The 15,373-nt window shown below is 40.0% G+C and overlaps 1 protein-coding gene across 6 annotated transcripts in view; it reads right to left on the bottom strand.

Moving 5' to 3' along the window:
- Positions 1 to 242: 242 nt before the first annotated feature.
- The window catches only part of LOC137126998 (calmodulin-binding transcription activator 1-like), a 54,578-nt gene continuing 39,447 nt past the window's right edge, over positions 243 to 15,373 (bottom strand). For 3 of the 6 annotated variants that reach the window (XM_067503248.1, XM_067503244.1, XM_067503249.1), the window contains 13 exons: positions 14,790 to 14,916; positions 14,167 to 14,301; positions 10,867 to 11,015; positions 10,105 to 10,289; positions 9,948 to 10,026; positions 9,400 to 9,667; positions 8,752 to 9,281; positions 6,829 to 6,974; positions 6,476 to 6,722; positions 6,284 to 6,352; positions 5,558 to 5,703; positions 5,408 to 5,479; positions 243 to 4,654 (listed from right to left, as the gene is read on the bottom strand). In XM_067503248.1, the coding sequence (XP_067359349.1) occupies positions 4,579 to 4,654; positions 5,408 to 5,479; positions 5,558 to 5,703; positions 6,284 to 6,352; positions 6,476 to 6,722; positions 6,829 to 6,974; positions 8,752 to 9,281; positions 9,400 to 9,667; positions 9,948 to 10,026; positions 10,105 to 10,289; positions 10,867 to 11,015; positions 14,167 to 14,301; positions 14,790 to 14,916 (2,229 nt within the window). In that variant the 3' untranslated portion in view covers positions 243 to 4,578. Of the gene's footprint in view, positions 4,655 to 5,200; positions 5,232 to 5,407; positions 5,480 to 5,557; positions 5,704 to 6,283; positions 6,353 to 6,475; positions 6,723 to 6,828; positions 6,975 to 8,751; positions 9,282 to 9,399; positions 9,668 to 9,947; positions 10,027 to 10,104; positions 10,290 to 10,866; positions 11,016 to 14,166; positions 14,302 to 14,789; positions 14,917 to 15,373 lie in introns of all 6 variants that reach the window. The other 3 variants (XM_067503246.1, XM_067503247.1, XM_067503245.1) reach the window with 3 other exon arrangements.

The raw sequence follows: 15,373 nt of genomic DNA, 5'->3' as shown, positions 1-15,373 counted from the left end.
TTAATCAAATTTTATTTTAAGCCAGAAGAATGGATTAAAGACACTTTAAAAAACACCATATGCGTTTGAAAAGTTATTTCCAAACATTTATTTGCAGATAATTGTTTTTATGAGATATGTTACTATAGAGATATCCCCCTGCCTGTCTGCCAGAAAACCGATAATCCTCAGCCTAGCTGAACAAGACACACTGCAACTTTTTTGAGAACAATGAGAGAAATAAAAATCAGTCAAAAAATAAATTAAAGTGCAAATTTTCTTTTTATTCTGATTTCATTTTACAGCAGAAATTATGTAAAGCATTCAGAAGACATTTTCCACATATAAGGGCAATATTCAAAACACTTTGCATGGCCTCAGCAACAAAAGATTTTTTTAAAAACATCAACAATTTAGTGATGCTTGTGCATGCACATTTGTAAAACAAAATAAGTAAAAACTAGGCTACAAAAAAATCAATAGGAATGAAAGACTGAGATAGGCATGGAGAACACAACAGCAGGCAAGGTGGGAATACAGCAGGAGATGAGAGAGAAGGGGGAGGCAGGGTGAAAGAAGAGGAAGGCAAGGAGAATGTCTAGCCATAGATTATCTATAAGGGTCTAGGATTCTAGCATGCAATGTGGTGTTTGGCCACGCCCTTTCAAAACAAGGCCTGAAAGGTTATACCATTCATGTCTAGGCGGAATTAAGAGAACAGAGGCCATCTCTGCGCATGTCTAACAGCTGTCTACTATGGCAATATTTCTTTAATTTAATTTTTTTTTTTCCCACTACATACTCTTTTTACAGTCACCATCCTCTCCAAAAACATAAACACACTTATGGATCCTCTGCAATTTATGTTTTAGTTTTGAGTGTGTTGAGTGCAAGTGCAAGCATTTGGATGTTTTAGTGGGTTTGCACAATATATAAAGAAGCCCAAATCAGTATTCTTAACTTGTGCTGATGTAAAAGGAGGGGCGGTTTGAGAGGAGGCTTGTAATACCGTAGCATGAGAGCTCACGACAGCGCTATCCTAACCATGGCTGTCTCTCAATATGATGAAAAGTCACAAAACATGTGAAACAAACATAAGAGAGCTTCTAATTGTAACTCTTTCAGTTTTCTATCTATTTCAATTTTTCTTTTAAATTAAAAAACTATGTTTCTTTTAAATTAAAAAACTGAGCTGATCCATTGACATTACCTAGTTTTTCATTAATCAAGAATTGTCTTATTAAGAATCTTGTGCGTTTAAGACAAGTGTATAAATAGAAATTCACTTATTATTTGATTTGAATTTAGTGTATATCCAAGCAAAAGCCTATAAAATAAGGGATTTGGAGATTCTTTTTTGTAGAAAAAGTAATGCAAGATACAGCTTGGAAGCAAACACATTGCATTTGGTGCTTCACAAAATAAGACTAGTATACCAGAAAGGATGTTGTCAATCAAGAAAACTATTTCAAAATTTGCAGATAAATAGAGAATGAACAACTGGAGTAAAGCTAACATATACAACTATGCACACATACATACGCATACACAAATGTACACAGTCACCAATGGTACAACTCTGTGTCCGCAATTAATACACTCCACATACCATCTCCCTGTTCTTCAACCCTGAGTAAAATCTAAGGGAGAGATTTAATTTTTCCCTAAGACATAAGCACAGAGAGAAAGAATGTGGCTTTTTTGTGTCTGCGTGCAAACACTTGTGTTGCACTGTATGTGTTAACATGTGTGCGCTAGCTTGTGAGGGAGTGAATAAAAGAGACAGACAAAAAAGAAAAGTGTGTATGGCAGGTAATTGGTCCTCTGGAAAACTGCTGGGTTATGCGCTTCTGTCTTAATGTTGCAAGAACATATTTTAGGAAAGACAGACAAAGTGAGTCCATGCAAAAATACACGTTCATCCCACCAGCAACACTGCGATGCTGAACAGACTTACGATAGTGCCTTTCACACGAAGAGGCAGAATTCAGTGGTTTCCTTCCTCTAATACCGTATAATGCACAGACAAGTGGGGCATAAAGTGATACTGTATTTACTGGTTTGTCTCAAAAAGCAACACATAGCATCAATCAGGACATTCATTCATACCACTGATAAATTAGAGCTTTTAACTTAGAGTCAGATCAAGTTCATTTGTAACACACAATTTAGGAAAATAAAAAGGTAACTGGCATCATTTTGGAGGACACACAATAGTTATTTTCCTGATATTAGCTTGCACTTTTCTGTTATTGAGCAGGCACTTTCTAAACAGAGCTTTCCAGAAGTCTAGAGTACATGTTGTACAGTAATGGCAGTGACAATGAGGAGAAACAAAAATGTAATCAAATGACATGTAAAGAAGTGGGAAGGACACATTTTGTTTACAGATGGAAAGCTTTGACTGGAGGCCAGGCTGGATCCACTGTAGATGTGAATAATGGACTTAATAAAAGCTAGTATGTTGCTGAAGCACAACCACATTGTAAAGAATGTAGCACCCTCTTTCCTGGTTGGGTCTTCACTCTTTGCATCCACATTAAAATGATCATCTTTCATCACCATTTGTCATACTTTCGTCATTATCATCACCATCAACATCTATACATAAGTATGCCTCAGACAAACGTCAGAACATGTAGGAGGTCTACGGTTGAGCTAGCACTATATCTTTTCTACGGTTTATTGTCTGTGTGTTGTCTCTGTGGATCTTACTGATATCTTCTGGGTGTTGGTTTCCCCAAGATAACATACTGTTAGGCAAAATAGCATTCATAATTATTGGCACTACTGGCAAAAAGGGTTTAATTTTTGCTAGCCATGAAACAAAAGCACAAAGTGTAAATGTTTTGTCTGAAAGATCATTTTTTTAGCTAAATTGGTTTCCCACTTATAATTCTAACATTAGATTTTTCAATTGCATGCTTTAACAAAATGTTCTTTTCAGTTACACTTATACTGGATACTCTTAAAGTGAAGCAGTTAAAATCCTCTCAAAATCCATAGCCACTAACATGTTCTTTTTTGCTGTTTCTCATGCACATTACTCCGTTTGTAATATCTACATTATTTACAAGCAATACAGCCATCCTGTATACCCAGGTCTCTTTCTTAGGTTCTTATTATGGGAGTAAAATAATTTATAATCTTAAATACAGTCCTTTTATGAAAAAGTTTCAGGGTCCTCATATCCCCTTACCTCGTCAGTTTATATACAGGAATATGCAATAGTCCAAAATATGGATTTGATTGCCCTCGTGGGCTAATATGGGGACCAATGCCCTGTTGACGGGCAGGTATAAGACCCATGTCCTGTACACAGCAAGCATAGAGACCTCTCAGAGTCAAGAAAAAGTCAAGGCAATGGTATGTGACTCTCTCCTCAAAACCACAGTTAGGATTTAGAGGTTCACGCGAAGAACAAACTAACAGAGACATTTAACCATTGGAACATGTCTTTTTTAACCACACAAGGGGGGGAAACCAGTCTCAAGCTAAACCACTCTTCCGCCAATTAAATAAATAATTAGACCCTAAATAAATAAAGTAAAAAAAGCACCCAAAATAAGTCATTTGTCCTTACACAGTTCACATTACACAGGGCAAGGATAAGTTGATGAGGACATAAGTGAGACACAACTACACATAAAATACAAAAGAAACAACACTAAAGCAGTTTGGCAAGCATGCAGGAGCTCGTAGCTCAATCACATGCATTGAATTGAACAAACACGGACACACCACATCAGGCGAGCAAAGTGCTGCCTCTGAGAACGACTCCATACAAAGTCCATGTAACAAATTAAGACATCGTTATTCAGGCCCCAAACCTTTAGCTAACAATACCCCTCTTACATTCAAGTAGAGTTCCTCCCCTTTTGTTTTTGTGACTGAATAATAGGTTTGTAAGCCTGTGAGTCAGAGTGGTTGGTGATACTGTGATATACTGAATCATCAGAATGATTTGCCACTAGCCTTTAGCTCTTCGGGATGATGGAGAGGAGGAATAAGCGAAAAAACTTTGCATGCAAATGCAACATAGAAGTGTGTTTTTTGGTTTATGTTTTCTTATTCTTTCATGGATTACTGTTTGGATACAAAACACAACAGGTTTTGTATATTTTCTGCATGTCGAAGTAGCCTTCATCTTGAGCCAGCTGTCCGGTGCCGGGGCCTTTCAGAACATCCAGTCGTTTCTTTGAACGGCCAGATGCTCTCTTCAGCTGTGTTCTCTCGTTTGACTCGACAGCTTTTTCTTGCAAGAAACATACCCATGAAGAGTGCAAAGAATGCTATGAGGTTAATGTGATGGCCTCCCAGTGAAACTGTGGAGGAGGATCAGTGCTGTGGGCAGAGCCAGGTCCCTGGGCTCTTACCCAGCAGTCTATTTGTCTGAGCTGCCATGATGGACACCTATCCTGTCCTCAGTCTGTCTGGGAAGAGTTTTTTTTTTTTCTCTTGAAAGAAGAGGGGGGAGAAAGTGAGAGGGAAGGAAAGTGTGGAGGAAAAGGAGAGGCTAGGAGAAAAAAGGGATTAGGAAATGGAAAGGGAGATAGTTTTGGGGAAGAAGGAGAAGGGCTGAGAGAATGTGTAGATTGCTCACAGGGTGAGGGGGCTCTGTGTGGGGCCTGCCGGAGGGCTCTCAGGACCCCTGGCCATTCTCTGCTCTTTGGCCCTGAGGAGAAACCAAATACACTTTAGAATCAATAAAATTTCTGTTTTATTTCTGTGTCCCACTGTAGATGTTTTTGTAATCAATATAAAATTAAATATCATATCATATCAATTAGCAACAGGAAAACTTATGAAACAATCCCCCCTCCTATTCCCACCAAACACACACACACACACACACACACACACACACACACTCACACACACACACAAGTCGTGTTATTTTCGCCACCAATCAAGGCAAGAGAAAAGACTAGCAGGTCAAGCCAAATTCCTCCTAGTAATGTCAGTCAGAACATGCCCCCAGGAAGACCATATGCAAGAATCACTCCTATCTATCTGTCAGTCATGCACGATAGCCAACATCATTCAACAGTCCTCGTAGAGAGATATATAAAGAGACAGGGAGATAGGGAGGGAAGAAGAGAGAGAGCGAGAGGCAAGGATGATAACCCAGGATCTCCTCTCCCCCTCCCTCCGCTGACATGCAAACAGGCATCAGCCAACAGGAGAGAGGGAGAGACAGAAGAGAGAGAGAAAGACTCACCCGTTTCAGAGGCCTATGGTCCATCAAGGGGCTTCACAGGAACAGTAAAACAACACCAACTATTAGCACCAATGTAGTGAGCGCAAGTGTGGCTGTGGGCTGTGTGTGTGTGTGTGGGTGTGAGTGGTTGTGTGTGTGAGAGCATGCATCCTTGGATGTCTGCTGTGCAGTGTTTTTTGTAGGGCATGTTAGAGTTTTACGCCTTACCTGTGGCGGCATCGGAGCAGGAACCTCAGGATCTTGCGAGCAGCCTGGTTCTGTTTTTTAGTTAGCAGGCTGCTGTAGGCAAAGACACAAGCTTAAGACATTTTTATAACAGTATTAATGCCTGTGTGTGTATGAATGGATGTAAAGTACCTGAGGGAGTGTCTGTAAGAGCGGTAGTATTGCTGGATGAGAACTGCTGCTCTACGACTCTGTTGGAACTTCCTCTGTTCATGGAAACTCCGGAAACGACTCTGGATCAGAATAGCTGCCAGGGTCATTCTCCTATAAAGTGCATACTGAGAAAGAAAACAGTGTATGAAGTACATCATTACCCATACTACTGTAATTTGGAATCATGAATACATAGATATTGTAAGTTTATTTTCAAATTCATAAAATCAACAATACAGTGAAAATGCAGTAAATCTTTAGTTCGTTCCTGTAACCCTGATACTCGTGTCCTTGCAAGCATAATGCTCAGAAATTATTACCAATAACTGTTCAGTGTTCAGTGTTAGTGACTTTAAAGATTAATAAATATTCCTGACGGGTAATATTATGCTGTCTGATGCGGTTAAGCTAGACTTGGTGAGAATAAAACTTTCTACAATGGCAAACAAAAATCATGATGTGAATGACTTTAATGGACTTTTGTTTTAATGGTTCTGAATAGCTTCCAACATCGAGGCACAGATTATTTTATTATGATTTGTGAGGACATATGTATTAATATATTGCATTTGATAACAGTGTTGTATCCATTAATATGTTTTAGTACTTTGAACCTTGTTGCCTGTAATATTTTAGGAGGTAGTGGGTGGGGAATCCTTAATAATAATAATAAATCAACCTTTGTAGCCATAAGTCATATCTCACCTGCTTGTATCTCTTATAGCAGCGTTGAATCACTGCTGCAATCTCTTTACGTTGTTCCTGAATGGGCCCCTGAGGAGAGTCGCAGTGGGAGTTTGTAAAAACATCATACACGTTTAAGCGGTTCATATACTGTATTCCAGAAATAGCATTATAATCCCTTATTGTTCCTAAAGGAATGAAGGCTATAAATACCTTGTGTTTTCTGAGGGTGTGTAGAGCATGCCTGATGGTCTCATACAGCTCTCCCTGCTCTGCTTCAGTCATGGCTAGACAGGAGGAGCCAGTTTTTAACCTCTCCTCTTTAATAGCTGCACAGAGGAAGGAGCTCCAGTCAAAGGAGGAGGATGGTGCCTTCTTAGCCTGAGGACTCTGCTGATCCTCAGGCCCTGAGAGAGAGTGGGGTTTGTGTTTAGGAATCTGGGAGTTGGAGTTTAGAAACCTGGAGAAAAGCGAAGAACAAAACAAAAGACTTATAGTTAAAAAGCTTTGGTTTGGTTAGTTATGGGAATACATTTCAGGGTGATTTCAGGTATTCTTTGACTCACCTCTCCACCTCACTAAGGTAACCAGAGAGTAACCTGACATCACTGCCGATCCCCAGCTTGGCAGAGTCTGTTTCGCTCTCCATCACCTCCTGCTTAAGCCTACCAGTTGAAGCCTCCATGACATCAGCTAGCATTGTAATGTCCATCTGCAACACACACAGAGTCCTTAATACATATATTTAACGACCATTGCCATTAAAAAAATTAAAGGACATCTTCCCTTATTTTGAATTTGCTCCTTTTGGTTCTAGTTATGATTTCCCTTTATCTTTCCTATATTTGACTATCTCACTACTTCTAGCTGAGAAACACCTCCAGAGGACATCGCTTGGAGGAACCAGTTTAGATTATGTCATCTTGTTGCTCACACTATGGAGTTTGTAATCATAGTCAACCTGCTTTTCTAGATGACATAATTTGTCATCTCAGCTAGATGCAGACAAATATTTTAATATAGGGAAGTTTAAAAGCATAAATGTACATTTACACCATAAAATATAGCCATAAAGAGCAAGTTGAAACTTGGTGGAGTCACTCTTTAACATTAATTGTGGCAATTATGTTAATGTTAACAAGTCTTATTCAATGTACTTAATGTACTTTTGTACAATATCGTTAAATGGAAAAGTAAAAATCTCATTTAAAGTTTCTGTTTTATGGTTTGGCACTTGATGCTCTGATTGACACAAACAACAAAATTTGATCATGTAAATCTATTCTGTCTTCATGAGCCATTTGTCATGCTAGATATGACAACAGGTTGCTAAAGTTAGGTGGGCTTGTACTTTTTATCATATTAAATGCATCATAAAATGTAAAGCCGCCTGACAAATTATCATTACAAATTCATTATAAAAATATAATGAAATATTTTTGTTTGTAGTAGATTTCTAGTTAAGACAAGCATTGCAAACCGCTAATCAAAACAAAAAAAGTTATTCTTTTAATATTATTATTATTTGCCCAAGCTCTTGCTAATAGGAACTTAGTATTTGTGGCCTTTTCTCTTACTTGGAAGTGCCTATTCATATTTGTGTCTGTTTGTGTAGGTGTAACTGAATAGTCAAGTAGTACTGGTGCTACTACACTGTGAGCTTTCTTAGAATGTCACTTTCAATGTAGAAAAAGTTGGAGTATCACCTTAATCTCATGTAAAATCTCAATATTCACCTTCTTACTGTTCAAGTTTGGATTTTTTAAATATTTTCTCTTTCGTTTTCTAATCATATTGTCCACAATAACCTTACAAACACTAAAACCCACACTGAATCTTCTCTTTTCACATTTGGTCACTGGTCAGCCTGCAGCCTGGATTAGCTTGTTCGTATGCCATAGACCTCCAATTTGTCCAAAAACTATTACAACTAAATTAAAATACATCAGCCAGACACACTGTTGCACTGAATGACATGTTTCTTCATTTTAAAACACAGTAAACATATTTTCAACAAACATTGCATTTCTTTCATCCAATATTTATGTCGACCAAATGTTTCTGAATCAATAAATATGTCATCTAGTGAAGCTGTGTATCTGGGTGATGTGTTTATATTTATAGTTTTTAGACAGCAACAAAGGTCTATGTCACAGACGAACAAGCTAATTCAGGGTGCTGGCTAAAAATGAGTCAAAAAAGAGAAGATTCAGTGTTGGTTTTAGTTCTGTGGGGGGATAGTCTACAATACAAATAACTTAGAAAATGACCAATGCTTATGATGGGAGAATTCCCTTATTCACATTGAGGGCAAACGTTTGGGGAGGGTTGTATTCATAGATTTTTAATGCATTGTTTCATGTATTTTAATAAAAACATGGCACACGTGGAAGCAAGCAGTACACAATCGTAATCATTTACAGTATAAAAAGTTCAGTTTGGCTTAAGGAACATGATTAAAACTGCTGCTACAGATTTTCTCCCCGTACCTGCAAATCCTCAGTGTCCTGATAAGTCAGCAGCTCTGTTTCCTCTCCCCTGTCAGACAGTACTCTTTGGCGCAGATGAATGGCCAGTCGCTCTTTTCCTAGAATCCTTCTAGCTAGGCTACGCTGCCCCAGAGTCTGTCTCAGACTCCACCTGGTGCCCCCTCCAGACCCCCCTATCCTGGCCTGCAGGCGGGAGTATGCGGTGCTGGGGAGCTGAGGCTGGTTAGGGCTGGAGCTGGCAGGAGGTGCGCTCTGACAACTGAGGTTGGAGGGTTGAGTTTGTATGGTGTTGGGGAGGGGAGAAGGCTGAGGGTTAGGGCTTGGGGAGGAACTGAGTAAAATGTTGAGGGTGTTGGTGCCTGTGGTTGAGTTAGCTAGATGGTGCTGGGTGTCTGGGCTGGGCTTGAGTCTCTTAGCTGGGGGTGGACCTCCCTGGTCCCCCTGGGTTCCCTGTGGGGCTCTGTGTCCTGTTTGGCTCCAGCTCTGGTTCTGGATATCCTGTTGGCTCTCTGTCCTTGTTCTTCTCAGCTCTGGGTAAATAAACATAATGGAAAATGATCTTTTTTGTGTTCAATTAAACTAGCAATTTGATGATGTTTTAATGCGAGTTCTTAAATGAAAAACCACAAAGTAGTGAGCTTTCCCCACCTGAATTAGAAGTTGGAGTTGGGCTGTTGCTAATTCCACTGGTTTGTGAGTCTCCTCTCCACCTTTCCATCCACATGTCAGTAGACTGGCCCTGAGTTTGAGGAGACTGTTGCAGCTGCTCTAAGAGCTCAGCTAATCGAGTGTGGCCCCTGGATCGAGCAATGTTGAGTGGCAAGCGTCCCAACGAATCAGGAATAGCTAGAGCTCTTGGATCCCACTGGTAAAGCACCAGCGCAGCCTCAGTATGCCCCAGTGCACAGGCCCACATCTGGAGAGATCATAATAAACACAAGTTACACCCAGGCATAAATAAAAGACACTTACACCAAACAGACCCTCCAGGATTTCACATACCTTTTTTTTATCTTTGTGGGCTAAAATGCCTGATTTTATGGAGCTATCTAAATAAAAATCATAAATGATACACGTTGCAATGTTTTTATGTTGCACAGAATTCGCAGGGGATTGTTAAAAATACTTGTTGCAATCACAACATCGCAAATTTCTCGAGACACTGACCAAAACACTTAAAAATATTAGTGACTCACCAATGGAGTGCAGGAAAAGTGGTCTACGTTGAGTGGGTCCACCTCCAGCTCTAAGTCAATACTGTCAGCATGCTTAGTGCTGCACAGAAGACAACAAAAGTTCAATTGTTTGGTACTGTGCATTCATAAAAGTGTGACATGTTTGTGTGTTACTCACCGCCAGCGAATGAGTGTCTGAATGAGCCCTGCATAGCCCTGAGCTGCAGCCAGATGCAGTAAGGTCATTCCTCTGGAGTTCTTACTGTGCACAAGCTGATTAGAAGAAGCCCAGCATGGCTGAGACATCATCTTCTCACACACTACTACCACACGACCCTCGAATGAACCCTGATCGGGAGAAATCTGGAAGATTGGAGGGAATAGCCCATTATGAGTTAATCTGTAAGTGCTTATCCTGTTTAGGGTCACAGGGGGCTGAAGCTTACCCCAGCTGTCATTGGCTGAGAGACGGCCTGCACCATGGAGAGGTCACCTGTCTATCTCTGGGCCAGAACATACACAGACAGACAACCATTCACACTAACGCCTACAGGCAATTTAGAGTCACCAATTAAGCTAACATACATTTCTTTGGACTGTGGGAGTAAACCGGACTACCAGGAGGAAACCCACGCAAGCTCAGGGAGACAATGCAAACACAGAAAGTCTGCAGCCAGCCGGGATTCAAGCTAGAGATATTCTAACTGTGAAGCGTCAACACTAACTACTCCACCACGTATAACTTTACCAAGAAAGAGTCTAGAGTTTAAAACAATGCTGAGCCTTTAAGTCTTTGAGAGGTAGAGGGCACCTGCTTTGTGACTATGACAAGGTCTTATAAATTCTTGTTGTAATCACTGAACTGATCATTTAATAATGTTTTCAGATTAAGTAGCTGAAAATTTGTCACCTTAAATTCAATAAGTTCTTTCTGTCTTACTTGAGACTCCTGATCACTGGCTCCTCCTCCCTCCACTCCTCCACCCTTGGTTGCCATGGTTTCTGAACTGGGGTTCTGATTGGTTATCTCTGACATCCTCTGTTCCATCTGCTCCAGGCGCTCCAAGATGGACATCCTGAACTGAGTATCTACAGAAATTGTGGTTGGACATATACAGCAGAACTGTTAGCATTTTCAAGTTGTTTGAGGCATTTAAGCAAATCAATATTATACTTTAGTAAATCCTACTTAGAGAAGCTTAGAAAGAAGCTTTTCATTGAAGTGCTCGGTGCTGGGGAATAAACCATGGCTGAAACCCAATAAATCCCCTTACCAACAATAAAAACTTGTGACATTGTGTGTGGGTGTGTGTGTCTGTGTGTGAGAGAGAGTACACATGTTACAAAAAAATGGAAGATTTGCATATCTGTGGCATGTCTCTATGTGAATGTGACCCTTTGTTTCAGTGCTGCTGCAGTTTTGCTGCAGTGCACATTATGTCATCCCACCTGCTGCTCTCTTACTAAGTCTCTATTTTTCATTTTGCTGCTATTTGTTCTTTTTAAAGCAAAACACTCCACTGTTTTAGTTGCCAAACACATAAGGGATCCAAATACAGATGCTTAAAGGCACAAATACATCCACAAAAAAGAAAATTACAGTAGATTTCTAGTCACATAACAAGCATGCAATGCTTACAGAACATAAAAAAAGAGAATTTATAATCATGTCACTAGAATGCAATAATTTCTTTACTAATAGACTTGTGCCACCCCAAATGTACCATATTTGAACTGTGCAGGAAAAACAAAACGTCAAGGAGATAAGACATTAACTGGCAGCAAACTAAACTATAAATTGTTCCGAGTGACACAATCCAGGTTTTATAAAAGTGGTGCTTCGCTGAATTGCAGATCATTTATATCCTGCTTTTGAACACAGTTCCAGCTGCTTTTCAAACTTTGATTGATGATTACTTTATTTTACACCTGAGCACCTGTGGATAGACTAACCAGCTTTAAGCTCTTTCTTCCATTTAGTGCTCTACATGGACACATACCATAGTCGAAAACACCAAGAAAATTAAAAAACAAAAATAAATAAATAATACAAACAAACAAACAAAATAAATATGTGTGTACTGCAAACCAAAAGTGTCATTTTGCCATTTAAATGTTTATTAGGTAAGTTCTCATAGTTGGTCTTTCTATCCTAATGTTTACATACACTTGAAAGTCAAAAATCAAATTTTTTTCCCACTTGATACACTTAGCACAAAAGCAAACTGACATAAAATTTCAACTGGTGAACATTTTTTGTTATATGTAGATCGGTAGTTTTATAAATTCACTAACTCGTGGTTCTAAGATCATGGTTTTAATTGGACATCATTTCAGACAAACGTCTGCCACAATATCCATGATAAATAAAATTAATAAATAACCATCTAAAACATAGAAACAACTACAACACAGCCTATGTATTCAAGCTTTGGGAGAATAACAAGCAGATGCATTGTGCATGTATGTCTGTTGTTATGTAGGCCTCTGAAGGAGCCACATTGGTATGATGTTCAGTGGAGCTGTCCAGTCCGACAGGTGCTGAAACTGCCCACAAAAACCAAAACCGCTAACAGAGATTGTAAATCAAGTCTGCAACCAAAACCTAACAGGACCTTTGCATACCTTTTGGTACAAACATCTAGCGTGCAAACAACGCGAGGACTTGTGGCTTTTCTACCGTCTCTTTGTTATAAACCGACAGCGGTGGAGCAGCACATGTAACAAATATTTTGACTGAAAAATGAGATGGAAAAGTGGCCTAAGGCTTTACAGCTTGAGGAAATTCAGACCAACAACACATACATTTATGTCCATTTACAGCATCACAAAAAAACTTGACCTATCTACAAACAACACAGACTTGAACGAGGAAAAAAGAGCACGTTTTGAAGTTATCATCAGGTTAAAATCAAATAAGCTACGAACCCAAACAGCGAGTCTCTATCTGCTGCTCTTTGTTCCCGCTTCTGTTCAACCCCGTTAGTTTGATGTGCGCGACTCACACATTGCTGCTCTGGCCAAGCAAAACACAACTTAGTGCAGAGAGAGAGAGAGAGAGAGAGAAAAGGGAGGGGGGGGCGCTCCACGTTGTGTCTGGGGGACCAGCGCTTCAAATCCGCCCGCCAGACTCGAGCTGCAGGAGGCTCGGTCGTCATCGGAACAACAATTGACTGCAGTGCATACATTCAAAATTAATTGGAGCAATTACATGTCACAAATTCGTGTGTTGACGCATATAAACTTCAAAAATATTTATATCTGTCTTCTTTCCCAAGCAGTGATCCTTTGATGTGCTTTTTGAGGCCAAACAAAGGACTTCGGCGAAAATACATAGGGCGCGCATCATCGTTAAAAGTCTAGCTAGAGTCTATATATAGCGCTGCACACTGCCAGTTGTGTCCAACATTTTCTCTGTCAAATGGACCGACGACTGTGCCATGATGTCCTTGCCCTTCACTCCAGCAAACAGCCAGCCTCCTGTGACTGTAGAGCCGCATTGCCGCATTGCGCAACGCAGAGACGGGGGCAAAGACAGAGTAACCCAGGACATGCCTCCCCGAGGAGACCCGTGTTTTTCCGAGCTGCATATGCATCAGGAGATATATTTGCACATAAGAGCTCTCACCCAGTTCTGCGTGGTACATTTAAAAGCAATTCCCTAGCGCCGAATCACAACATCTCCAACACCTTAGTGTATTCAGTGCTACTGAACTCCCACACGCACATCATTAGCTTAACAAAATATTAACGTTTTCTCTCCAACATATGGCTGTGTCCTAAACAAGTCCAGCACGACAATAGATAAAGCCTTCATGAATGCAGCAAAAACACAATGCAGGTCAGTACTTCAGTGGCTGTAGACAGGAAAACTCACAAGATGACAGTAAAACAGACACATGAACAAGCAGGTTTTTTAAAGTTCAAACATGTCAGAAGGCTAGATGAACAGGCTATTATACCATAAAAAAAGAAGAAGAATATTATATGTATATTTTGCATGATAATTTGGGGTTAAACCTTTTCAGTCTTATGCATGACCTTACACATACATACACTATGAAAAATATTATTTAAAATACACACACTGATTCTGTTTCCCCATACAGTGGTTTTTGACTCAGGCACTCAGGCAAAATCCAGGCATGCAATGGCTTTACACAATTATGGAAAATTGTCATTTTGTTTATGCTTTATGCTTTTATCGATCAAGTATCAACAGACAAACAAATGCTCTCACCATCCAGGGACAGCCAGTCATGCTGAGAGGATGGCAGGGCCGGAAGGTCACGCGCCTTGTATTCAAACACCACAGAGGAAGAGATGACTTCGCCACCCATAGCTACCTGCAGCATCACCAGTCCTGTGTCATGGGCTGGAAACAGATGCAATGTACTGTATTAGTATGTCTGACAATATGCCGAGATAACCACCTTTTAAAAAAACAGTTTCAGGACAGTATTTTAGCTATTGACTTCAAATGTCTTGTGTTACTTTTTCCCAAGTGTGCCTTCAAGAGATTATATGCCTTGTACTTTTTCCCTAACCAAACTTAATGTAGCAGGACATGACATGTGTATCCCTTATCCCATCCTAAAACCTTTTTCCAAGTACTGTGCCTACCAGACAGCGTCCTTTCTTACAATGTTCTTTTTCTATTGCTCTTATCATTTTGTATAAAATGGGCTACTGATAAGGCGCTTTCTTTGTCTGCTTAAGAAAGATTTTGCCAGAACTGCTTATTACAGGAATTAAAGGGGTTAAGGCTAGTGTAAGGATTACATTTAAAAACAAATGAAAATGTTTTACAATGGGTCAGACAGTGATGAGAGTGTGCTGTTTGATAGTGTGTGCATACACCACCTGGGCAGTAGCAGCGCAGCACTCCAGGCTGAATGAGGGCAGCGGGTACACTGATGTGGTCAAAGAGACAGCTGTACTCACTGCTTGACTCCAACCAGGGACCTGTGATCAGTACCTTGACTCCTCCCTACAGCACACAAATACCTCTGTTTTATACCACACAGTGCTGCTTATTTGTCTACAGGAAACTATAACGTGCAGGGTTTAGCATACATGAGGTAACACAGTGATACCAGAAAGCCAAACATGACTACTGAAGTCCTTCTGTCATTATTTACCTTTGAGATGTATGAATGTAAATATGTGTGTGTTTGTTTGTGCATCTTGCAAATACTGTATGTGCTCATCATATAGCCAAATTCCATCTGTCTCAAAAACACACCGCCGAGACACAGTATCCTATAAATGAAACTTTTTGTTTTCCACCATATAAATATGAACTGACAGATATGATATCCTGCCTCATTTACTACGTAATTACTATTTTGTTAATGACAAACCCATAGGTCTAAAATACTTGCTAGCAGCCCCTAGAGGCTGTGCTGCCTCCTAAATCCAAGCGGAACAAAGCAATTTAAGCCATC

The sequence above is a fragment of the Channa argus genome, chromosome 5, assembly GCF_033026475.1.
Source record: "Channa argus isolate prfri chromosome 5, Channa argus male v1.0, whole genome shotgun sequence".
Classification (NCBI taxonomy): Eukaryota; Metazoa; Chordata; class Actinopteri; order Anabantiformes; family Channidae; genus Channa; species Channa argus.
Note: the sequence above shows the minus strand (reverse complement) of the source record. Positions and strands in the feature narration are given on the sequence as shown.